The 25,247-nt window shown below is 34.8% G+C and overlaps 1 protein-coding gene across 2 annotated transcripts; it reads left to right on the forward strand.

The window, feature by feature from the left end:
* Positions 1-777: 777 nt before the first annotated feature.
* On the forward strand, positions 778-9,955 carry LOC132610643 (transcription factor EMB1444-like). Of its 2 annotated transcripts, XM_060324961.1 has the most exons (11): positions 781-1,822; positions 2,584-2,745; positions 3,058-3,142; positions 3,501-3,542; positions 4,447-4,506; positions 5,089-5,205; positions 5,284-6,369; positions 6,454-6,555; positions 7,275-7,415; positions 7,525-7,647; positions 9,237-9,955. In XM_060324961.1, the coding sequence occupies exons 1-11, from the start codon at positions 1,728-1,730 to the stop codon at positions 9,315-9,317; spliced, it is 2,094 nt and encodes a 697-aa protein (XP_060180944.1). In that variant the 5' UTR covers positions 781-1,727; the 3' UTR covers positions 9,318-9,955. The 2 variants fall into 2 exon arrangements, with proteins under 2 accessions (XP_060180945.1, XP_060180944.1); XM_060324962.1 differs by lacking the exons at positions 7,525-7,647; positions 9,237-9,955 and having other exon boundaries at positions 778-1,822; positions 6,454-6,535.
* The last annotated feature ends 15,292 nt before the right edge of the window (positions 9,956-25,247 follow it).

Consider the following 25,247-nt stretch of genomic DNA (forward strand, 5'->3'; position numbering starts at 1 on the left):
TTCTATAATTCAAGTGATTTTAAATGACGTTCGGTGTGTGGGAGTGTAAATTAACAATCACATCATATTAATCTGATGTGTAAAAAAAATTAAAATGCCATTTCCTTACATATTTAGTCATTCCAATGATTATTTCCTTCCATATGTCTTCTCTATTTCTCCATTAAAGCTACCAATTTTTCCTTCTTGTATCATTTTTCTTTTGAGTGTAAAAATTATAAAAAAGCCAAGTATATGGGGGTGATGATTAAGGCCAACTATTATTTGAGGGGATAACGATTATAAAAAAAATCAAATATAAGGGATTATAGAAAAATCAAGTATAAGGGATAATTAGGACCAAATATAATTTAGGGGATCTTTAGGTATTTTGTACATGTATATTCATTTCAGTCGCCGTTACAAAATAACTTTTTACCAATCTATAGTGTTATGAGTTCAAATCCAAATGGTATATACAAGCCAATATTCTTTAGTTTTTTTTTTTTTCTTTCAATATTCATTAGTCAGGTTCCCCAGTAATGAACTAACTTATCTTAGTTACAAATTAATTGGAATCAATTATACTACCATAGTACCCTTTCATTTTATTCTCGCTCAACACCAAAAGAAATAATAATCAAAAGACCAATGAAAATTATAGCATATCAAGGGGCATAATGGTGTGTATCCATACTGCACTTTTAACTAACAACAGATTTATTTAGGGGTCCCTAGTCCCTACTCCCCATTTATGGGTGCATGTGCTCCTTAAGACTATTATATAAAGACAAGTTCAAAATCAAAATCAAAATCAAATAGCCCATACATAGCTCTCTGTACACTTTCCTAGTAGTTTTTTTTCATTTCAACTTAAAACAAGAAACAGAAACAAAACAAGCAGTATATTCAAAATCTTGAAACAGTGATGGAGAAAAATGTTGCAATTCAAAAATTAACTCCTAAACGCCGTAGGTACTCTTCTCAGAAAGCTTACTGTTGATAAAAGTAGCCTAATATTCTTCCTTTTGTTTGTCTACACTTAGTACACTTCAAATTTTGAGGTCTTAATGTCATTTTATACTAGATCAAGTATCAATTTGCTAGCCAACTGTAGCTAGCTTTCTTGTTCTTGTTAGTCTTTATAGGGTAATCAAGATTTGATTTTTTTGTTTTGTTTTGTTACCAAGTGGATATTGTTCAAGAATGTTGTTTGGTTTGGACACTTGCATGGAAAATACAATCTTGTTTGTGGGTATTGTTTTTCTTGGATTCTTGGTTTCATTTTGTGTTGCTGATTACTGAACAGAGTTGGTTGGTTGGTTCAATCAAGATTTGATTTTTATTCCAAAGTGGTGGGAACTTGCATGGATAGTACAATTTTGTTTGTGGGTATTGTTTTTCTTGGATTCTTGGTTTCATTTTGTGTTGCTAATAACTAAATAGAGTTGGTTGGTTGGTTCAATCAAGATTTGATATTTTTTTGGTGTGGGGTTTGGTTTTTGAGTTGTGGGAAGAGTTGAGAATGGGAAAAGATGATGGGATGCTGCTTCTTTCAACAATAGGACCGCCAATAAAGCGGCGAGCAGGGTTGAGAAGGAAGCAGGCAGGGAGAGGATCATACAGAGGAAGTTAGGTATTGGTGACAAGGGAAGAAAATTGGGGATTGTTTAGGTGTTATTTGGGGTTTAGGACTGGGTTTATTTTGAGAGTTTGTTGGGGGGGGGGGTTAAATTTTTTGAAAGAATATGGCAAGCCAACTGCAACAAGCACTGAGGAGCCTTTGCTGCAACACTCCTTGGAAGTATGCTGTGTTCTGGAAGCTCACACATCGAGCTCGAATGTGAGTTCTTTTGCCTCCTTCATCAAGTTCTTAGCTTCCTCCTGTAACTGATATTTCTTTTTGGTAAAAGTGAAACAAGATATATTTTTCTATGACATGCTTTAATGAGGCTTATATTAGTAGACTTGCTTTCTTCCATTCTTATTGTTTCTAATCGACTCTGGACTTTCATTAGCTTAGCCAGAAAATGATAAAGGTGTTTTCTTTCAGATTTATTGTGGGAATGATCCAACTTGTGTTTACATATTCATTTAAAGAAAAAAGAATCTAATATGATGTATGCAACTCCGAAATGCACATAAGGAATCTAAGTGCAAAATCTATTTTTCTCAGTTAGCAGGAGGTTCAGAATATAAAGATTCAAGTAGCTTCCCCATTAACCGAGAAATCAAAGATTGCATATAATAGCTAGGAACTGCCCTTTGCAGGAAATTTTTGTGCCATAACACCGAGAGACCATTATTTGTGGTTTTAGAAATATAACTCTTATCTCCAACAATATTAGTGCATTTGTACAGAGTAAACATATGAAGGTAACCTTTTTAGGTAAATCTGTAATCCGAATTAGGCCTCCTGAGACTTATATGAATGAAACCTTGATGTTGAAGCTTATTAGAAGCTTGATTTTATCAAGTATGAGGTCTCTTTGAGATGAATAGATTTCTTAGTTGTGGTTGGTAATCCACCATAACTTGGCCTTTTAATGTATTTAAGTATAAAAGAACTACCTGTCGTCTCTTATCATGTGGATTTTATTGTAGGATGTTGACTTGGGAGGACGCTTACTATGATAATGATGGGTTTCCAGAGAAAATATCTCCTGGTAGTACAGCAGGCAACCTTCATGATGGACCTTATTCCAACAATCGACTTGGAGTAGCTGTGGCAAAGATGTCCTATCATGTTTATTCTCTTGGCGAAGGGTATGATACATGACCAGAACCAAGTTTATGATCTAATTAGTTCATGCTGTCATTTCTAGTGGTGTTAAAGCTTTAGCCAAAGAAATATTTCCCTTGAAGAAATTGTACTTGTTACGCTATCTGTTGCTGCATGAGATTGATTTATTTTCGCATGCAAGCTTTAATAGAAAGTCTGAGAGTATAGTCATTAGTGGCGCGGTAATTCTTTATAAGACAATATGTTCATGTATGATTCTAATGATTTCTTTCCAAAATGAACAAATAGGACTTATGGATTATGCTAATTAAATATCTAACTATCTCCTTGGACAGTATTGTAGGGCAGGTGGCAATTACTGGAAAACATCTATGGGTTTCAGCAGACAAAGGTGCAGCTATCACCAGCTTGGCGCCTGAGGTGAACCATTTTTTCTTAGTATGTGCAAGTAGCATGCTTCTGATGAATTTAGGTATTCAGACGCAACAATATGCTTTCTATTATGCATCTTGAATGTTACATATACATTGACTTGGGGGCGATATAGACATTGGAATTGTCAATATGAACTATTTTAGGACTGGTAGATCCAAAACTGTATAATGACTTACTTTTTGAACTATTTAGATGGTGGATAGAGTAAAAGTTTGGCCCATTAGACTACTTATTGATATTAACGTGTAAGGTTAAGATTGAAAATGTAATGGAAATTTGAGGAATTAATAGATGTATCTTGTGTATACGGTTATTCATTATGATTTTTTTTTTTCATTTTCAGCACTGTGATGGGTGGCAAGCTCAATTTTCTGCTGGGATTAAGGTAAAGCTAACTATCCTGATCCTTCAGTTGTAATATTTTCCGTGGTGATATAGCTGTCATGCATGTGCATTGTATATGTGGAAATTGTCAGGAAGTTTAAGATTTTGGCATCACTTCTGTTCCCTAATAGAGCAACAATAAACATCTATTTTTGGATTAGAATCTCTTTCATTTTTGTTATTTTGGTGTTTGATGTATTCTTCACCTCTGATGCATATGTCTCACACCATATTCTTCTATTTACAGCAGCTTCTGATCTTTCTGGTGTTTCTTTCATGACATGGAACTTTCCGGAAAAAGTTAAAAGTTATCATTTTTTTACTTGAGAGTCCATCATCCATTGTCCTACGCAAGGACTGGAAGTCAACAAAATCTTGACATAGGATTGACATGCTTGGCAAAACAAACTAAGCAACTAAAACATGTGTGAGGGTTGATACTCATCATTTCAAAAAGTACGTGTCAGTAGTCCCTGGGCGTTTTGACATTTCTAAAGATGATTAACACCCACCAAGAATGACAAAGCTTACTTCCTACACAACTAGAATCAGCATACAAATTATGTTAGCATTCTACAACCTTTGTGTGATACCTATTCCTTCTGTTATAACTCCTTTTAACATAATTTGATATTGCAGTTACTGTTTAAAACTCTAGTTCCAACTAACTCAAACCATATTTTTCATTCAACCTTTCTTCTAAATGTTTCTGCTGAATCATCTTAGATCCAGGCTTGCATCAACTGACTTCTTGATGCTAACCTGCACATGTGAAGTTTATGAAGATAGTTTTACTTTTCAATCTGAACTTTAACTTTATCCATCTCCAATCGTATGAATTTGATCATGAACTTTATTGGCTACATAATATGGGGCCTCAAAGAAACCTTTTTTCTTGAATGCAGACCATTGTTGTTGCTGCTGTTGCTCCACATGGAGTTGTACAACTTGGATCCTTGGATAGTGTAAGATGATCAGCCTCATTATTTAAGATTTATAAATGGCTTAAGTTCATGACAAATAGAATTTCCTTCAGTTTTTTCTTTTAATATGTTTATGACAATTTTGTCACTGATGTCCTCTTAACTTGTACTCCCTCTGTCCCAATTTATGTGGCACCATTTGACTACACACGGAGTTTAAAAAAGGAAAGGAAGACTTTTAAAATTTGTGGTCCAAAATAAGCCTTGGATATTTGTGTGGTTGTAAATCATCTCATAAAGTTAAAATGTTTCTAAATATAGAAGGGTGACATTCTTTTTGGCACAGACTAAAAGGAAAGTGTGCCACATACATTGGGACAGAGGGAGTATTTGTTTAATTTCATGTGTCACTATATTTTCGACTGCCTTCAATGCGTCATTTACTTCCATTTTAAAATTCATCACCTTGCAAAATGAATTTCCAACTAATAGTTTGATCAGTTCTAGCTTAGTTAACATCATCCAGTGAATGTCTGTTATTTATTGATCTCTACAGCAGTTACCAGTAACAAGCTTTGCCTTGTCTGCAAATCTTATTTTCTTTCAATTGTTTTGTCAAAGAAGATCCCTGAGGATTTGAGGGTGGTCAAGCATATTAGAGATGTCTTTTCTGAGCTCCAGGAGTTGATGGCAAGTTGTTTGCAGAGTTCAATGCAGAACAGCATGGAAAATTCTTGCATGGTAAATTGACTATTGCTCACCGAATTACTGTTATCACAGATCATCTGCTCCTTTATCTGATGTTGTTACATTTTCCAGTCAGAGATATCAACAAGAACCTCAGTTTCAGAGGTTTTTCAAGACTGCATAAATAATCTAGGTAGAAATGTTTGTGAAGATGGGAGAAATATGTGGTCTCCTCTATATACATCTTTTGAAAAATCTGTTGATCATTCTTTAATCTTCTCGCAACCTGGAAGTCACCCAAATGAAGTACTTCATGAGACTGCAGTTCAAGGATCTGATGACTGTGAAAATCTGCTTCCGCCAAGCTGTGAAAGTTCCATTTCAAAACACCAAGAGGAAGGGCAGATGTGGGCAGAAAAGGATCCAAAGTTTGAAGGACAAACTAGCAACTTGAGAGTCTTGGGAAAGGGTTTAGTAGATAAAACTGAGCCAACTTTTAGAAATAATTTAAGTAATGGTAGTGTTTCATATGATGCTGGACAAGTCACTGAACGACCTGAGCCAAATAAAGGAGTGTTGGGTTTGTCGGATCTTCCCACTGCATATCCAGATGAATGTGCTGAGAAAAATTTAGGTTTTGAGACCGAGTGTAATTATACAATGGACAAACCTTTCAGGTTCTGTGCTGGCTATGAGCTGTATGAAGCACTAGGGCCAGTATTCCAGGAAGGGAATTCTTCCAAGGACTGGGGTTTAGGGAACCGTGAAGAAATGGCTGTTGAGATGCTTGAGGGGATTGGCACCAGCAGTCTGTTTATGAGCAACACTGGCAATGAGCATCTTCTAGAAGCAGTAATAGCTAATGTTAACCGCCATGACAATGATTGTATCAGTGTCAGGTCATTCTGTAAATCTGTTGATTCCCCCTTGGCCACTGAAATAAGTGTCGAACCTTGTACCATTGATATCGGCACAATCAGTTCTACAGGCTATTCATTCGATCGAGAAACATTGAACAGCTTCAACTCATCAGGTGCATGCAGTATGCGTTCTTCTAGGGGGTTTTCATCAACCAGTTGTAGCAGAGGTAGTGAACCTGTTAAAATGCATAAAAAGAGGGCTAGACCTGGTGAAAGTTCCCGACCTAGACCCAGGGATAGACAATTAATCCAAGATCGCATCAAGGAGCTCCGCGACCTGGTTCCAAATGGTTCTAAGGTAACCTAATAGGCTATATTTCCTTATTCTGAAGTTGCTTAATTTTTTATTCGGATGTGCTGAAACTTTTGGATGATACCACAGTGCAGTATAGACTCACTTCTAGAACGAACAATCAAACACATGCTCTTCATGCAAAATGTTACCAAGCATGCTGACAAGCTAAGTAAGTGTTCAGCATCAAAGGTGAGCTTTTCTTGCATGGTTAGTAATTTATTTCTCAATGCACATGGTTTGAATTACAGTTACCAGTTTAAAAAAAAATTCACATGGTTTGAATTGCTAATGCCAAGTAAAGCCTGGTAATTGAAAATGATGTCCAAATACCTCCCTTCCTTGAAAAAAGGTTTGGTAAATTGTAAACGGGATCGTTTATCCTTGGTAATTGACATATTTTTCTTTTTCTTTTTCTATTTTATATTTCCTAATTGGAAGTTCGGGGAGGGGTGGGATAAAAAATGCAGTTAAATGCTGATGGAAATCTCTGTTCTTTATTTTATGGCAATTTGATCAAGGTTGCTTACCTTGTTGGAAGTGAATCATGGCTAAAGGAAAACCAATATTTTCTGACATTTTTTATACAGGGGTATGGGGAGGGTGGAGCAAATACTGTTGAAATTACATGGTCAGTTTTTAGATGTGTGGTCCTTTGGCTCTTCTGCAAGCTTGCCTCTTCTCATTTCTCTTAGTTCTATTTTCTATTTGGCAAAATTCCTTTAGAAATAATTATTGGATGAGAAGTGCTTTAATGTGTTTCTTAATTTAAGCTTCTGTTGCATGGCTCTGTTGTGGCGATAACCGGCTGAGCAAATAGCTAGTTTATATGGTTCCGGTTACCAATAATTTTCTTTTTTCTGTTTAAAAAATTATCTCCACTAATTTACTTTGCGTTGAACATGTTACAGCTGGTTGACGAGGAATCGGGTATCTGTGGATCTTCCTCCCATGAACACGGTTCAAGCTGGGCAGTCGAAGTTGGAAATGACCAAAAAGTTTGTCCTATGAGGGTTGAAAACTTAGGCATGAATGGTCAAATGCTTGTAGAAGTAAGGACAGTTAATTTTGATGGTGAATTCTGGCGCCTTAAATTTTTGTTAGACTATTTGGTGAAACAGTAAGGGATGAAACATTTATCATTACGTGAAACGAATGCAGATCTTCGAAGACGGCAGCCATTTCCTTGACATAACCGAAGCCATCCGGAGCTTGGGTCTTACAATTTTAAAAGGTCTGGCAGACGCTTATGGTGAGAGGACGCGTATGTGTTTTGTGGTTGAGGTACAATCCTGACTATTGATATGATATTTTCTCGACCTCAAGTAGAACCAGCTGGTTCACGTGTAGTGGATCTTGGTACTCAGCAAGATGTTTTATCCACTATCTACTTAAGTTTGTGTGGTTCCCCATCCTCTCTTAAAGGAGTCGTATCAACATATAAAGGCTGATACAGTTGATACTGGACTGTGGGTCATCTAGCTCTTAAGCATATCAATGAAAGATGAAAAGAAATATGTATTTTCACATTTTTATGAGAAAAATTGTTTATGAACCTTTCATTTGAAATCTGAAGTTTTAATCTAAAATTTTACAACACATCATTGGAAAGTTGATGATGCTTTATTATGCAGCTTCATACTAATTGCTTTGAAATGTTTCTAATGATTTTACAAATAATCCTTCTAGTGTAATCCTTTTTGCCAATAGACTTAATATCTTTTTTATTTTTACTTTTTAATTATATTTATTTTTTAAAATATATTTTTCTTTTTATATTATTTATCTTTCATTTCCTTTATTCTCAATACCAGCCTTTATTTTTATTTTATTTTTAAATTTTTTGTTTATTACATAGGGAGTTGCGGGGGGGGGGGGGGGGGGGGGAATGGGGGAGGGATTACAACGTGGGGATTCGAACCCTCACCAATAAGGTGAAAGTTCAGGTAGTCAACCAACTGAGCTACTAGATCCCTACTCTCAATCCTAACCTTTACTTTGTGATTCCATGTAATTGCTCCTTTTTTTTTTTTTTTTTTGGTTTTTGAAACTACACCTCTTAATATTAGAAAGAATGAATCATTAACAAACTTGGCATATAATGAGTGACGTTATTAAAGTAGAATGAGGTTATAGACTTTATTTTTCTTTTCTTTTGAATTATATTTACTTAAGTCACATTGAACTTATGTAATGTTGAAATTTGACATAAGAGTATTATGTTAAACTTTTTCTCTTGGATTTTGAATGTAGGTTATATTTTCGATTTTAATTATTTGCTTTAGTACTATTGACTTGTTATTTCACATTTGCATGTTGTTTATTTTTTCACTTACAGTTGATAGATTTTTTTGTCAAACATTTGAATAAAATTATGGCATTATATATTTATTTTTTTTGTCAAACATCCCATCCATAATGTTTTCACAAAAAAAGTCTGCTTTTAAGTTTTATAATTAATTAAAATTAAAATTTTATTAATTTGAAAAATATATATCAAATATTTTTTATAATATTAGTTACAAATATATGATTATTAATTAATATAATTTCAAAAAACAATGTGTTATTAAATAACTAATTTAATATCATTTATGAAGGCACATATTTTTCATATTAATTTTAAATTTTTGATAATTTTATTTTTAATAAAACAAACTGGGTAATTACACTTGTGCAACCAAACAACACGCTTGTAATTGCATTATGACAAACAAACAGGTCGTTGTAATTACACAGTTGTGTAATTACTACCCTAGTAATTACACCAATTCCAATTACCGGGTGGCTTTCCAAACAGACCCTTATTGACTAATTCATTTCTTGATTTTGCACGACTCTTGATTCAATCTATGTTATTACCTTTTCTGTAGGGGCAGAATGATAGAACGTTGCATCGCATGGATGTATTATGGTCTCTTATGCAGCTACTACAAGCAAAGATCAGTGTGTAGAGCTGGACAGTCGGAAGAGACATTTTACTTATCAGACCCACTCCAATTTGTGGTATCTTCAGAATCAGGATACTGATGTTTGAACATCCGATTTTCTTTCTAAACGAGTGTTCGTTTCATTTATTTCGTAGTGTGAAAATGATAAATTATTTGTTTCCTGTTTGTTTCATTGATAAGTGTATGTTGTTGTATTTTATGTGTAATGCTCTCATGCGAGAAGAGTATTATGCTCTTGACGAGGTGAGGCTTTGTCGTAGAGATCCTCCACGTCAAACCAGTAGATTAGAGGTTCGAGACACGACAAGGGTAAGTGGTAAATCACTATTGATCCCTCAAGATGATGGGGAGTGAAAACAAAAAGGGTTATGCTCTTCATCATGTAACATCTTTTAGTGTGCTTGTATCCAGAATTTTAGCTTGTACATCATTGATTGACCTTCTGCATGAGGTGACTTATTAGTTACTTCTGAGATGCTTTGGTGATAATGATTTTCAAAGTCGTGCTTCATTGGACAGAATAATTTCTTTCTTTTGGCCAAGTATAATGCAAATATGTCTCATTTTTAAAATAAAAGTTTGTATAAGTGGTGTGGATGAACTTCAACTTAATTAGAAATGATGGTTTTTTTCTTTTGTTTCATTCATTGTGAATTTGTAATTACATCATCAAATTGTATTTATCGAATTCGAAAGGTTACAACTTAGTGGATACCACGAAATAATTGGACAATTTGTCTGGTTGAAAAAAATGCAGATGAAATGACTTCCTAGTTGCAATTTATCATCAGCATAAATACAACCTACATTCATAATAGGAAAAATTATGTGACAGAGAAAACATATGCCCTGTCTTTACACGAAATAGCGAGATTTTCTAAAAATTACAATACGTTGCGAGATTTTGGGTTTAGTAGCAAATACACTCCATACACGTATAGTTTTCGATATTCGCTGAACTGGGTATTTGCTGGTACATTGCGATTATTCGAGGCTAAGTCGAAGAACTTGTTGAAGACGAAGAACAGCATCTTGGGAAATTTTCGTCTCTCCGTTGAGCTGACCTATTTCAATCTAAATACAGTGACATACCGAGTGATTATCATTGATATACATGATATACAATGTGATATACATATATGACAGTGACTCATTCCCGTTTATGTTTTGACTCCAATCCTGTCGAATTTGCCTCCAATCTTCTTCATAATTTTTATATAGCTTCGTCTAGGTGTTTTCAACGAATCTCAATCACACCCGTTCAAATAAATTATTAAAGTTTTAGATCCGAGTTTAGTCGTCATTTCAAGATTGGAATTTTGTGAGATTTTACCATTGATGAAGTGAAAGGATTTTTGTGGTGTAGTGGTGAAATTTGGTGATTTTAGAGGTGATGGGACAATGGAGGATCAAAGTAAACAATCCAGTGGATAGTGGGTGTATAAATCGTGTAGTATTTGTTAAAATTAAAATTTGGGCACCTGCTGTATGCTTTTTGGGGAACAATTGCTAAGTCTAATCTTTTGTTTAAAATCCTGGAAATAGTTGTTAGCACTTGTATATATATGTCAATGTCCCAAATATAAATGAAGGGGGTCATTCTCACAAATGCCCCTATTTCGGGGTGCTCTTTAATTTTTGTCATTCAGACTTTTGGCACGACATAGTTTAGATTTAGCTAGGCAAAGTTTACATTTAGATTCGGCATATGTATCATAACATCACACAAGTTATGTCGAACACGACAAAACTTTTAACACTCAATATAATCGGAAAATACTACACAAATTATGCCGCATAACTTAATTCCTACCAAAACTTTTGCTAAGCGAGGCAAAAGTACAATTTTTGAAGATAAAAATGTTACAGAACTTATGTGAAGCAAATAGGTATGGATATTTTCATTAAATGAGAAGCAGGAGCAAAATTAAAGACCACAAATATGAGTGCAAAAATTAAAGACCAGTGCATTTGAAGCAAAAACTCCTAGATGAAGTGCATTTGAGTATGGGCTAAGGTCAGAATGGACTTCCGTGTATCCTAACTTGGGCTAACACTAAGATGTTGAGGCCCAACCGGTTTTTATTCTAATATTTGAATCAGAAAAATACAAATCATTAGTAAAATTAACAAAATCGTGGATGTGTCTGGAATCATATCTAGCTTTTGTGTGACAAACATATTCTATAACACTTGTTCATGGTGCTACAATAATGCATATCCATTCGTGTGGATATACAAGATATAGATATATTAAACTACACGTACAATGAACAGGACAAGACAGGTTGGGCCATCAAAAAGGAATAATCTAAAAATAAGAGCATGTAAATGAACTTTTGCCGGCCCATTAAACAATACTGTTCGCCCTTTAAGGTTCATGTTTGGATGTCAACTAAAGTTGATATACATTTTAAAAAAAAAATTATATCTTATCTTTTCTATTTCATCTCTTATGATACGTGCTCTAAACAGAGTGTTAATGCATATACATTGTGATTCTGATTTAAAAATGAAACAAGCAAAAGAAAGACGAATCTAGTAGAGATTAGGAAAAAATTATTCTTTACTACTTTTTAAATTCTTGGGGCTGGCATGGCCGGGGTTAGTGTTGAGACTTTAATTTAGTGAAGAAAATTTAAGGACTTAATTATTTTATCATTTTTTAAAAATTGGGAATAGTCTTATAACAAAATATATGTAACCTTCAACAAATCCCATAAGATTAGGGATTTTGGAGAATGGAGATCTTCCTTTCTTATGTTTCTTCAAATCTTTTTTTTGCACAAACCCTAGCCAGTAGTCGTCGGCTGTTGCACCACTAGACCGTCATCCATAACCACCACCAGAAAACATCATAACACAACTCGTTCACCTTGACAATGCAAAATCATTTCCATTAAAAAAAAAAAAAAGGAAAAATAAAGAAGAGAAAACGACTAATTCAAACCCACCAACAGTGCAAACTTGCATTCCGACTATGAATCTATTTCATTCCAAAAGCTTAATACTAGTAAATGAAATCAAATACTCACTTCCAATTAAGCCTGTGCACGAATCGGTTCGGTTCAGTTTTGGCCATCATCGAGTTGAAATTTCGAACTTCGACTTTCTAAAATTCTCAACCAAACTCGATCCATTCTAGGTTCAATTCTATTCGTTTTTTATTAGTTCGGTGTGGTTACACAAATCGATTTGTTCGGTTTATTCAAAATTTAAACAAATAACTATTTCATTTCAGTTTTAGAGTAAACATAACAAAAAATAATGAGATCCTAAATTTGCAGCCTTATAACCCAGACATTAACCAAGAAAACACCATAAACTTGCAAGCATAATAGCATATAAATAGCAAAACAAGAGCTTAACAACTTGTGCAAGCATACAAATCCGCCAACACCACATTACATATACCAAATTAATAATCCAGCATCTTGCATCTTGCAACTTGCAAGAAGACAAGCATAATAACTTAGTTTGCATCCCCAAAAAAACAAAAACTCTAATTTGTACAGGCTAAGGTCAAAGAACAAACAAAGTCATGGGTGGAGGCAATGGCCAAAAGGCAAAGATGGCTCGTGAGAAGAATGCTGAAAAGATGAAAGACCAAAAGAGAAGTTAGCTTGAGGCCAACAAGAAGGCCATGAATATCCAGTGCAAGGCGTGCATGCAGACATTCATTTGCACCACTTCTGAAGTTAAATAAATATTACTTCACTATTAAGTATTAAGCGTATATATAGTTAGACTATTAGAGTATTAGTCATATTAGTCACTAGTGGCATATAAATTCGATTTGTTCGGGTCGGTTCGGTTGATAATTGAAGCCAACCGAATCCGAACTGTTAAACCGTAATATTTTACAATTGCATTTGTCAATTGAAATCGAATTGTATTATCCAAATTGAATTATCCGAATTGTTTTGAATCTGTTCGGAAATTCGGATTGAACCAATTTGTGCACAGACCTGCTTCCAATACTATAATATAACAATATTGTATGTACTTTTTATCTATTTTATTTCTATTGAAATTATATTTTGACTAAAAGTTTCAATAACTCGAGACTTGAAAGTTGATATTTTATTAGTTATAACACATTGGGCCACCCCAAAATTCATTAGAAAAGAATGTTGTGGGATAATCACACCGTTATTCAAAATCGAAACATTTACTTCTTAATTAGGCAACGTTCTAAAAATATTCCGAGTAATATATATACACACACACATACGGTTTATGATTAAGTGGTTGCAATTAGAATTGCAATATTGACTACTGCTATCCAACTGGATTCTCTTCATAGCTGATAATTATATATAAAAAAGTACTAATTCCGTTTTAATGTATGTGGACTTATTCAACTGAATATAGATTTAATAAAAGATTTTGTTTTTAAAAGGTGTGGTTTTAAACACACCATAACATTTGTATGATTATGAAAATTTCTCTTTAAGTAAATGAGAAGTAGAAATTAATTATTTTTAAATTTAAAAAACAAAGTATGTTCACATAAATTGAAACGAGTATATAAAAGAGAAGTTTCATGTCTTAAAGTACAAATATCTAAGTACATATCGTATGTTATAAATACACCGTATTATGAATTCCACTCAAATACACGATTTTCTAGATAAGCTTGCAATTAGATAAACTTGCAATTAAGCAGGCAGCTTGCAAGTAGTTCATGCAGGCAGGTTGCCAAGCAACTCCCTAAAAGCCTTGCAGCAGCTTTCTCAGGCTTGCAATCAAGCAGACAGCTTACGAGTAGCTCAAGCAGATAACTTGTCAGCAGCTTCTGAAAAAGCCTCGCAGCTACTTTCTGTAAAGCCTCGCAACTGCTTCTTTTCTTTTATAAATAGAAAATCAATTTAGTTCATTTGTACATCCATTAAAAGAGTAATAAAATCTCTCTTTCTCTCTCCCTCTCCCCCTAGCTTCTTTGGCTATATTTCTTGTTGTCGTGTGCTTTTAATATTATTTCATAACACGTTACCAGCACGAGACTCTGCCATTTTGAGTTTGATTTTCTATTTCAATTGCAACTTAGAGCTACACAAGTGCAAGATAAGTATTTTGTTTGATAATCTTTCAATGTGTTAAAATCACATTTGTGGGATCTGTTTTAATCACTCCCATTTTTTGGAACTTGTGGGGGCCACCTGTTGTATATCTTATCGGAGAAGAGAGAAGGTTTGGATTTGCACTATCCATATGCTTTTGTGGTGTTATGGATTAATAGGCCAAGCAATTCCTTTTGGACAATTGAATTGGATATTACCTTTCTTTATTAGTTCATTTGCTTTGTATCATTTAAATACATGTATATCAGGCAAAAATTCGTCTTGGGTGCTTGATGTAAAATTTATCAGATGTGATGGGTCTGACAGACACCATCAAAGATAAAAATTAGGTATCAAATTAAGAGTGTGTCAAAGCGATGATATCCTTCTGCTCCTTGATGAGGGCTTGAAATTGGAATAACTCACTGTTAAAGATCCTCTTATGCTGTGGAATAACTTGAAAGATAGGTATGTCTACTTGAAGATGTTCATTCTTCCACAAGCACGTTTTAGTTGGATCTGAGGGAACCAATTGGTTCTGGACCATTTATGCCTCAAAGTTGTTCCTGAAGAACAATGTTGTTAAGAGGGATTATGATGTTAATTTCAGATCTCTTAATGGCTAAATGAGAGTTTGCAAGAAATATGTGGTCACCAGAAGTGACAATATTTCCTATGCCTTGTTGTGGCTAATATGCCAATAATTACATGGAGTGGTAATATTTACATAGGCTTGTTGTGATTACAACTGATGCCGTGTTAGAGGAAACTTCCTTACGTCATATGTATGCCTCAATTTGCCCCTGAAGTAGCAATATCTTAAAAGAGGTTCTAAGCTATCACGATTTGATATGCTTAAGCCACGTTCAGATGATTGTGTTCTATTCTTGAAGAATGAGATCTTTTGATAAAAGTTATAAATATGGATCCATTCCCTGAAATGAATGTGATAATAATAAAGCTTATCAATTATTACGTGCACTTGGATGTGAAGATATCATGACCCAACTCCAGAAGAGGTAGAATATTTGAAAAGAAATATTCTGAATATTTTATGCTTTACTCCTGAAGTAGTAAGACTTTGAAAGCTACTCCTGAAGTAGTAGATATGAGAAATTGAAGTCTCTCGAAGAGGTTATATATGATAGCACCATTTATCCTAGATCGTAATTGTTATGATCGGAAAATAAATTGTAGTAAACCTGAAGTTTACTAGCGAGAAAAATGATTATCATATTGAGATAACAAGTGATTGGAAGATTGAATATCTTCAAGTTACCGGGTAAGAAATACGTATGTGACACGTTACCCGAGCATCATGGGATCACATGTCACAACAAACCAAAAGTTTATGACATAAAATCTCATGCAATAGTAAACCAAAAGTTTACTAAAACAAATAGCACTCGTCATGGTAAACTTGAAGTTTACGGGTATAGATAATTTTATCAGTTGACAAGACCATTTTGACCGTCTTGATTTAAATTTGATATGCTAATTGAGTATTCAAAATATATTGAAGAACTGAAAGATTATTCAAGAATTTGTTTGTGTTTCTTGTTTTCATGATAAGTTGATTACACCGGCTAATGTTGGGATTGAATCCCCTAAATTCTGAAAAATATAAAAGGTGAATGTGGGCCCCTTCACCTACGATGTGATGTCTTAAATAGATGCATATATGAGATGGTGACATGTATGTTTATTGTCAACTAGCAGTTTGACATTTACGAAATTGCTTGCTCAAAATAATTGAGTTGGAAGCACAATTTTCAGAATATGAAATCAAGACAATTCATCTTGATAATGCTGGTTTATATCTAAGCTGGTTTGGCGTTGGATGCCTCCATAATATAGCTAAATCATTGCTTATGAGAACAAAGCTTCAGATGTTGGTGTGAGATATGAATGTTGCATACAACGGCATTTGTATTCTTCATACCAATAAATTATGATAAATTCTCCCCTCATAATTGGTTCAGGGTCAGGAACTAGATATTTCCAACTTATAGCTTTTGATGTGCGGTATATGATTAATGGATATACCATGATGCACACAGATGGATTTTCCAAGGAAAATGAGGATATGTGTTAGTTTTTCTAACATAAGGGGCAGAGAATATGTAGCTAAGAAATATGTTGTGAATTATCATCGATCCTTAGATAATTCAAGTCAAATGCTGGAAGCATTTGCTGACGCAACTATTTCATATTTCATCTGTAAAACGCTCCTAATGTCCCTGAAGCACAGAGTTTGCAACATGCACGGTAGACCCATCGGTTCTAAATATAATAACCCTTGAAAAGGGTAATAACTAAATGATTTAAAGGATCATAATAATGAGGCAATGTGCTCTTGAAGAGCCTACGACATAACACTTTATGAAACCTTATGGGAGGTTCAAGTACCTGATAATAATGAAGTGATGAGATTTCAGTAAGTTATGTCGAATTACGAACCGATACAACTGATATCTGTCGACGATATCTTTAATACAATATGGCGCGCAATATTGTATAAGATTGTGAGGATCCGAGTTCTACGTCTCTTAAAGCATGCTGATGTAGAAATAATAACCAAGTGATATGATACATCTTGGTAAGCGTAAATTTATTGGACCTGCAGTCTAGACATTACAAGTTCTTGGGGAACTTGTTCATAATCCTTATATAGATTAAATCAGGTAAAGTGAATGTGATTTAATCACCTTAGTGAATATTACTTAGCAAAGGGTACAAAGATGACTCTATTTACCCTTGTCTCTTTATGATAATCAGAACCTTTCATATTATTGTGCAAGTTCATGACTTGAATATTATTGGAGCTCTTGAAGAGTTTCCAAAAGTAGTAGATTATCTGCTAAAGAAGTTGCAATGAGAAAATTATATTGGTCCTGAAGTACCATATATCTGTACAATTGATCCATTTATCTATCTTGCTATAAGTATGAGCATGATATAATTTCTCTCCTACATAGAGATATGGAAAAAAGGCTAATAGCATGCTGCAAATGAAAATCTTGACATGAATGTGTTTATCCGAACAAATATTGTCAAGTGTTTTGGATATACAGGGCATTCATCTGATCGGCATAAGAGTTCGGTCTAGATATGTTATCTATTTTCAAGAAGGATTACTGTCATACTGTGTTGCTTTACATGACAGTCAAATCATAGATTGATAACAGAAGTTTACAATGCAAGTCAAGAATGTACTTAGCGTGACTGTAACAATACTATATGGCGATGATGCAACTCTATCTAAGGAATGGAGATGCGGATCATCAACCGGTTCATCAAATGATCATTTGGCAGACCTGATCACAATTGATATGCCAATCTCAAGATATGATAAGTTGTTGGTATACAAGATTAGAGTACATCATCTTTCAGAATTATGTGATGCTTTAATCAGGGGGAGCAAAATACGCGTTGTACTTTTTTTTTCTTAACCAAGGTTTTGTCCCATTTAGGTTTTCCTGGTAAGGTTTTTAATGAGACAGCTAGCAATGCGTATTACTAGATACGTGTACTTTTTTTCCTTCACTAGGATTTTTTCCCACTGAGTTTTTCTAGTAAGGTTTTAACAAGGCACATTATCTACTAATGACATCCAAGGGGGAGTGTTATAAATACACCGTATTATGGATGTCCATTCAAATACACGATTTTCTGGATAAACTTGCAATTAAGCAGGCAGCTTACAAGTAGCTCATGCTGGCAGGTTGCAAGCAGCTGCTTGAAAAGTCTTGCACGCTTCCTCAGGTTTGCAATCATGCAGACAGCTTGTGAGTAGCTCAACCAGGTAGCTTGCAAGTAGCTCAAGTAGGCAGATGCTTCCTGAAAAGCTCCGCAGCTGCTTCCTGAAAAGCCTCACAGCTGCTTCTTTTCTTCTATAAATAGGAAGTCAATTCAATTCATTGGTACATCCATTAAAAGAGCAATAAACTATCTCTCTCCCCCGAATTTCTTTGATTATATTTCTTGCTGTCGTGTACTTTTAATATTATTTCATAACATCGTACAATATCTTTGCATCTATACATTGTTATGACGTAATGCAAAACAGTCCAACAATATAATTAATTATTCGTGTATTACTAGTACATTGTTGATTGTCATATCCACCTGTAACTCTATTAAAATATAACGTGTACAATTTTATACCAGTCTAGTCTATTTCTTGAAGAAAAAAAAGGAATCAGTAAATAGATAGTAAGTTAGATAGATAAATTAATATATCAATTAATTAAAACTCCAAGTCTTGAAATGACTTATGCTGACTATCCTTTGGTTTATATTATAAACTTAAATTAAGCAAACCATTAATTTTAAAAAAATATCCTTATATTAAGGAATTGGACTTTGAATAACTGCCTGCTGTTCAAACTACACCTTACCGTAAAACTTAATATCAGTGAATATGACATGATACTATATAATGAACTGTATTTGAAAATGAAGTTTTGTCTCTTAATCATTAGGCACTCTCAATTTTCCTTAACAATTCTATCTTCTCCTTGTCGGTGTGACCCATCCAAACTTCCATGTATTTCAAAACTTAGTCTTCTCTACTCTCTGAAGATTATTCACGAGCTGCACTTTTACATGATTTATTTAAGATACCTACGGAAAGGTGTTTACTTTCAATACTTAATTTTTATATGTTTTACTTGAGCTGAGGATCTATCGGAAATATCTCTATCTTCACAAGGTAGGATGAGGTTGCGTATACACACCCTCGTCAGACCCCATTGTGAGATTACACTGAGTATATTGTTGTTGTCGTTGTTCATTCATTTGATATGTGTTGGGTTTAATTGATAAGTTGAATGGGAAATAGAGGGAAAAAAAAATGAGTTGTTCCCTCTTGCTTTATGAAATAAGCATTTGTCCCTCATAGGTGGTGGAAAGAAAAGTTCTCCTACTTAAAAGTAGAAGCACTCCTTCGTGTTGCTAAAGGGTCAAGAAGAGGGTCTCCCCTGGCGCCGTTGTCGTTGCTCGGCTTCGGATTCGGTCAAATGATCTGATTGATTGATAATCTTTTTGGACAAAATTTCCTTTAATTTTAATGGAATTTTCTGCACTTCTTAAAAATCTCGTGTGATATACTACCTTCGAGTGGTTCGCAGCCACCTTAATTTGCTGTACCGCTATTTTGGTGCTTAATTTGCTGTACCGCTATTTTGGTGAGTAAATCGTTCTATCCTGGGAGGAAAGATTCCAAACCCTCCGGTACATTGAGGGGGATAATTTCCTTAAGGAAACACTGTGCATTCAGTGGGCTCGATTTTTGTTCTTACATATTTTCCGGACACTGTTCTTAGTTTTCCAGTTTCTGTTTTGTATTTTTAGAAATTATTGTTACTGGTTTAACGTTTTTTTACAATACAGATTAATAACAATCTTATAACAATACGAATCTCCTTTTGCAGAGATATGTTTAAAAATGGAATTATTCATCAAACTAATGCCACCTACACACCACAATCAAATGGAATTGCGGAAAGGAAAAACCGAACATTAAAAGAAATGATGAATGCTTTATTAATAAGTTCCGGTTTACCGCAGAACTTGTGGGGAGAAGCTATCCTTACAGCTAATCGAATACTCAACAGGGTGCCCCACAGCAAAACACAATCTATTCCATATGAACTATGAAAAGGAAGAAAACCCAACTTCAAATATTTCAAAGTGTGGGGGTGTTTAGCAAAGGTTCAAGTTCCTTTGCCCAAAAGGGTAAAAATCGGACCAAAAACCGTGGATTGTGTTTTTATTGGCTATGCTACAAATAGCAAAGCTTGTCGGTTTTTGGTTCATAAATCGGACAATCACGAAATTCATGTCAATACGGTAATTGAATCAGATAATGCTGAATTCTTTGAAAACATTTATCCGTATAAAACTGAATGTGAGTCGTCAAGTGAGAGATCTAAACGACCGCGAGAAGAAACAAATGAAAGTAAATCAACCAAAGAGGATCCAAAGCGTAGCAAACGTCAAAGGATATCTACTTCCTTTGGACCAGATTTTGTGACATTCTTGCTTGAAAATGAGCCTCAAACATTTAAAGCAGCAATGTCTTATTCTGATTCAGCATTTTGGAAAGAGACAGTCAATAGTGAGATTTAATCAATTTTGAACAACCATACATGGGAATTGGTTGATCTTCCTCCTGGAAATAAACCTTTAGGATCAAAATGGATTTTTAAAAGGAAAATGAAAGCTGATGGCACTATTGACAAATATAAGGCAAGACTTGTGGTCAAAGGTTATAGACAAAAATAAGGTCTTGATTACTTTGACACATATTCGCCGGTAACAAGGATAACATCTATTCGGGTGTTAGTGGCACTGGCAGCCGTATATGGTCTTGAAATCCATCAAATGGATGTCATGACAGCTTTCTTAAATGGAGAATTGGAGGAAGAAATTTACATGGAACAACCTGAGGGTTTCGTAGTTCCTGGTAAAGAAAGGAAAGTGTGCAAACTTGTTAAGTCACTTTATGGACTTAAACAAGCACCTAAACAATGGCATGCGAAATTTGACCAAACAATGTTGGCAAACGGATTTAAGATTAATGAGTGTGACAAATGTGTTTACATTAAAAATACTCCAAATCATGAAGTCATTGTTTGTTTATATGTTGATGACATGTTGATAATGAGTAGAGATATTGCCGATGTAAATGCTACGAAGCGTATGCTTGCTAGCAAATTTGACATGAAAGACTTAGGGGTTGCTGATTAGATCTTGGGAATTAGGATCCATAAAACTCCACAAGGTCTAGCATTATCACAGTCACATTATATTGAAAAGGTACTTGATAAGTTCAAGTATTTAAATTTCAATGTTGCAAAGACTCCAATTGATGTAAGTTTTTCACTTCAAAAGAATGAAGGTGAAAGTGACTCACAATTGGACTATGCACGAGTTTTGGGAAGTTTAATGTATATTATGAATTGTACACGACCAGATATAGCATGTGCTACAAGCTGAGTCGATTCACGAGTAATCCCAATCAAACTCATTAGATGGCAATGAAACGAGTCCTGGGGTATTTGAAACACACCCAAAACTATGCTTTGCATTATAATAAATATCCCGCAGTAATTGAGGGATATAGTGATGCAAACTGGATCACCGGATCATCTGAAGTTAAATCCACGAGTGGATATGTTTTCACCGTTGGTGGAGGAGCAGTGTCTTGGAAATCATCAAAACAGACATGCATCGCCTGCTCTACAATGGAATCTGAATTTATAGCTTTAGACAAGGCCGGTGAAGAAGCTGAATGGCTCCGAAATTTCTTGGAAGATATTCCATTTTGGCCCAAACCTTTGGCACCTATATGTATACATTGTGATAGCCAAGCGGCAATAGGTAGGGCAGGGAGCGTTATGTACAACGGAAAATCGCGTCACATTCGACGGCGACACAATACTGTTAGACAACTACTCTCTAGTGGTGTTATCACTATTGACTACGTAAAGTCAAGAGATAACGTATCGGATCCGCTAGCAAAAGGCCTATCTAGAGAGGCTGTTGAAAGATCATCGAGGGGAATGGGGTTAAGGCCTAGGACAAGTCATCATGGCGGTAACTCTACCTAGTAGACTGGAGATCCCAAGAACTAGGTTCAAAGAGATCAAACAAAGTTATGAATGGCGGTTCAACATTGTCAAATAACTCAACCCATTCTCGTGATGATGACAATGTTCAGAAACAAGGATAAAAATTTAAGGCTTTTTAATGAATTAATAAAGCATTGAAGGTTTTTAATGATTATCTAAGTCTGGCAGAAAATGACTAGATAGTGTGTCTATAGGACTACACGTTTAGAAATCACCTATGTGAGTGTGAAGTATAAGCCGCTTCAAGGGGAATGATGGTAAAGGCCCATTCTCTATGCATTCACGAAACCAGGCGATGTTCATGGCTGAAACGAACACAACCGTGAGAACCATAGAAGGTTGAGGGTTAATTGTGTGACTTATGTTGTCTAGTAATACAACAAAGCTCGACGGTTCAAAGATATCGCATCTACCGATTGATCGAGTATATCCGATATAAGTTCACTACGGAAAGTTCAAAGGGAAACCTACTTATCCAGATGCAATTAATCTTCGCTTGTATATTACACACTTATCCGTGCATTCCTTTATCTTATAGTCATTCCCCATTCATGTGGGGGATTGTTGGGTTTAATTGATAAGTTGAATGGGAAATGGAGGGAAAAAAAATGAGATGTTCCCTCTTGCTTTATGAAATAAGCATTTGTCCCTCATAGGTGGTGGAAAGAAAAGTTCTCCTACTTAAAAGTAGAAGCACTCCTTCGTGTTGCTAAAGGGTCAAGAAGAGGGTCTCCCCTCGCGCCGTCGTCGTCACTCGGCTCGGCTTCGGCTTTGGGTTTGGATCTGGATCTGGATCTGGATTTGGATTTGGTCAAATGATCCGATTGATTGATAATCTTTTTGGACCAAATTTCCTTTAATTTTAATTAATTATTATTTAATTAATTAATTAATTAATTGAAAATCCTGACCCGTGACCCGACCCGTTTCTTTCTTTCCCGGATTAATTTAAAACATTTCCCTCCGTTTTTTCCAACGGAATTTTCTGAAAGGTTGCAACCTTTTCTGAAAAGTTGCAAACCTTTTCCCAAACAGGCTATATATTTCTGTTGATCCTCAGAATTGTTCCTTACGAAAAATTTCTGATATTTCATCTTCTTCTTTTCTGCACTTCTTAAAAATCTCGTGTGATATACTACCTTCGAGTGGTTCGCAGTCACCTTAATTTGCTGTACCGCTATTTTGGTGAGTAAATCGTTCTATCCTGGGAGGAAAGATTCCAAAACCTCGGGTACATTGAGGGAGATAATTTCCTTAAGGACACACTGTGCATTCAGTGGGCTCGATTTTTGTTCTTACATATTTTCCAGACACTGTTCTTAGTTTTCCAGTTTCTGTTTTATATTTTCAGAAATTATTGTTACTGGTTTAACGTTTTTTTTACAATACAGATTAATAACAATCTTATAACAATATGTAATGTTGTGGATTTTCTCTTTTATATATTTGTCAATAGGGGGAATATGTTGACTGGTTTACCGCGGCAATAAGACGTCTTAAATTTAAACTCATGACAATATGATTTGAACGTTAATGTAGCATAAAAAAAGTGAACAAATTAATTTGGAAAATGAAAGATCAACTAACACCTGGTTAAATACAGTCTACGTTTACGTAAGGTGGGGTTCAATTGCTTATTTTTCTTAGTCAATACTAGATTGAGACCTAGAAGAAAACTCAAGAAAATAGGAAAAATAATTCTTGTAGAATGTATGTACACGTGCGATGGTCCCATGTGCAAGTTCTGTGTCGGATTGACCAGTCCTAGAATCGACAAAAGTCTGCATCATTCTAACACCTATCTATCTATTTTTTTTCCCCAAAAAAATAATTGCTAGAATATTATTCATTTTTCAATAAGAAACACCAAAACTTGAATCTATGCAACCTTAAGGAAACATGTTGGGCCAAGTCTCTCTTCTGAATTTGTTACAAATGCAGCGTAACATTGTTGGCTTTGCAAATGCATTAGACTTTGTGAAATGGACCCCATTACAGTGTTAAAGGATCTACATTGCACCAAAACTTAACTTTAAAAGCAATCTTATGAGACGAGGATTGTCCAAATTATATAAGGAAACAATTCCACAATCGGATAACTCAACAACACCACTCTCATGCCTATCAACTGGAGCATGGATAAGATGATATAGGGGCTTAATTTCACATCCTATATAATGGGTACAAAATAATGAATCTAGTTCTGATATCATGTTAATGAAATGGACCTTTCAATTTAACTTAAACTCAAAATCGAGCTCATAAGTAAGGGTTGCCCACAGTGGCGGAGTCAGAATTTTCAGTTAGGGGGTTCAAAAATATAAAAGACTAAGAAACGAGGAAGACGGGAGGGTTCAACATCTACTATTTATACATAAAAAATAATTTTAATCTTATGTATACATGATAATTTTTTGCCGAAGAGGGTTCGGGTGAACACCCTGGGCTCCACTTGGTTCCGCCCCCGGTTGCCCATAGACCCACCTCACATCCACAAAATGTGGGACAACTTAACGACCCGACGTAACTATTTTTACATATTTAGTTATTTAATGTTGAACCTTTTTATTTCTCGTAGCACAGTCTTGGTGGTAAATTTATCCTTCTTTAATTTGCATAATGAAATGTAAATAAATTTATTAGCTTAATTCAAATTAAGGAATTCTCTTAAGACACTAGTAATATCTTCTCTATGGATCATATTGGTTATCTCATTTCCAATTCCACCGATCACCGGACAAAATTTTATTATGAATCAAGTATTATAATAGCATATTTTAGGAAGAGGTCTATCTAGACTTCCGAAAGAAAAAGAAAAAAGTATTAAAAGAGGCAAGAAGAACACTAATTTGTCAGCTTCGGACCGCTGCCCACGAGTAATGACGGGGTATAACCTAGTTGGGCCCAAGTGGGCTATAAAATATTATTCCTCTGTCCCAAAAAGATTGTCCTCCTTTTATTTTTTGTCTATCCCAAAAAGATTGTTTTCTTTCTGTATTTAGAAATAATTTAACTTTATGAGATTATTTACAGTCACACAAATATCTAAGACTTATTTTGGACCACACATTTTAAAAGTTTTCCTTTATTTCTTAAAATTTGTGTCAAGTCAAAAGAGAACAATCCTTTTGAAACGGAGGGAGTAATATTTTGTGAGTTCTTTATATTATTTTTTTGTGCTAATTGTCCTTCAAAGGCACTCGTCTTTAATTTTTGTCCCTCCAAATTGTTGG

The sequence above is a fragment of the Lycium barbarum genome, chromosome 9, assembly GCF_019175385.1.
Source record: "Lycium barbarum isolate Lr01 chromosome 9, ASM1917538v2, whole genome shotgun sequence".
Classification (NCBI taxonomy): Eukaryota; Viridiplantae; Streptophyta; class Magnoliopsida; order Solanales; family Solanaceae; genus Lycium; species Lycium barbarum.

Excerpts from the sequence above, each read along its gene's own strand:
- LOC132610643 (XM_060324961.1), top strand. The coding sequence starts at position 1,728 with ATGGCAAGCCAACTGCAACAAGCACTGAGGAGCCTTTGCTGCAACACT. Across the intron at positions 3,543-4,446 it reads AATTTTCTGCTGGGATTAAG|ACCATTGTTGTTGCTGCTGT; the intron begins GTAAAGCTAACT and ends TCTTGAATGCAG. Across the intron at positions 4,507-5,088 it reads AACTTGGATCCTTGGATAGT|ATCCCTGAGGATTTGAGGGT; the intron begins GTAAGATGATCA and ends TTGTCAAAGAAG.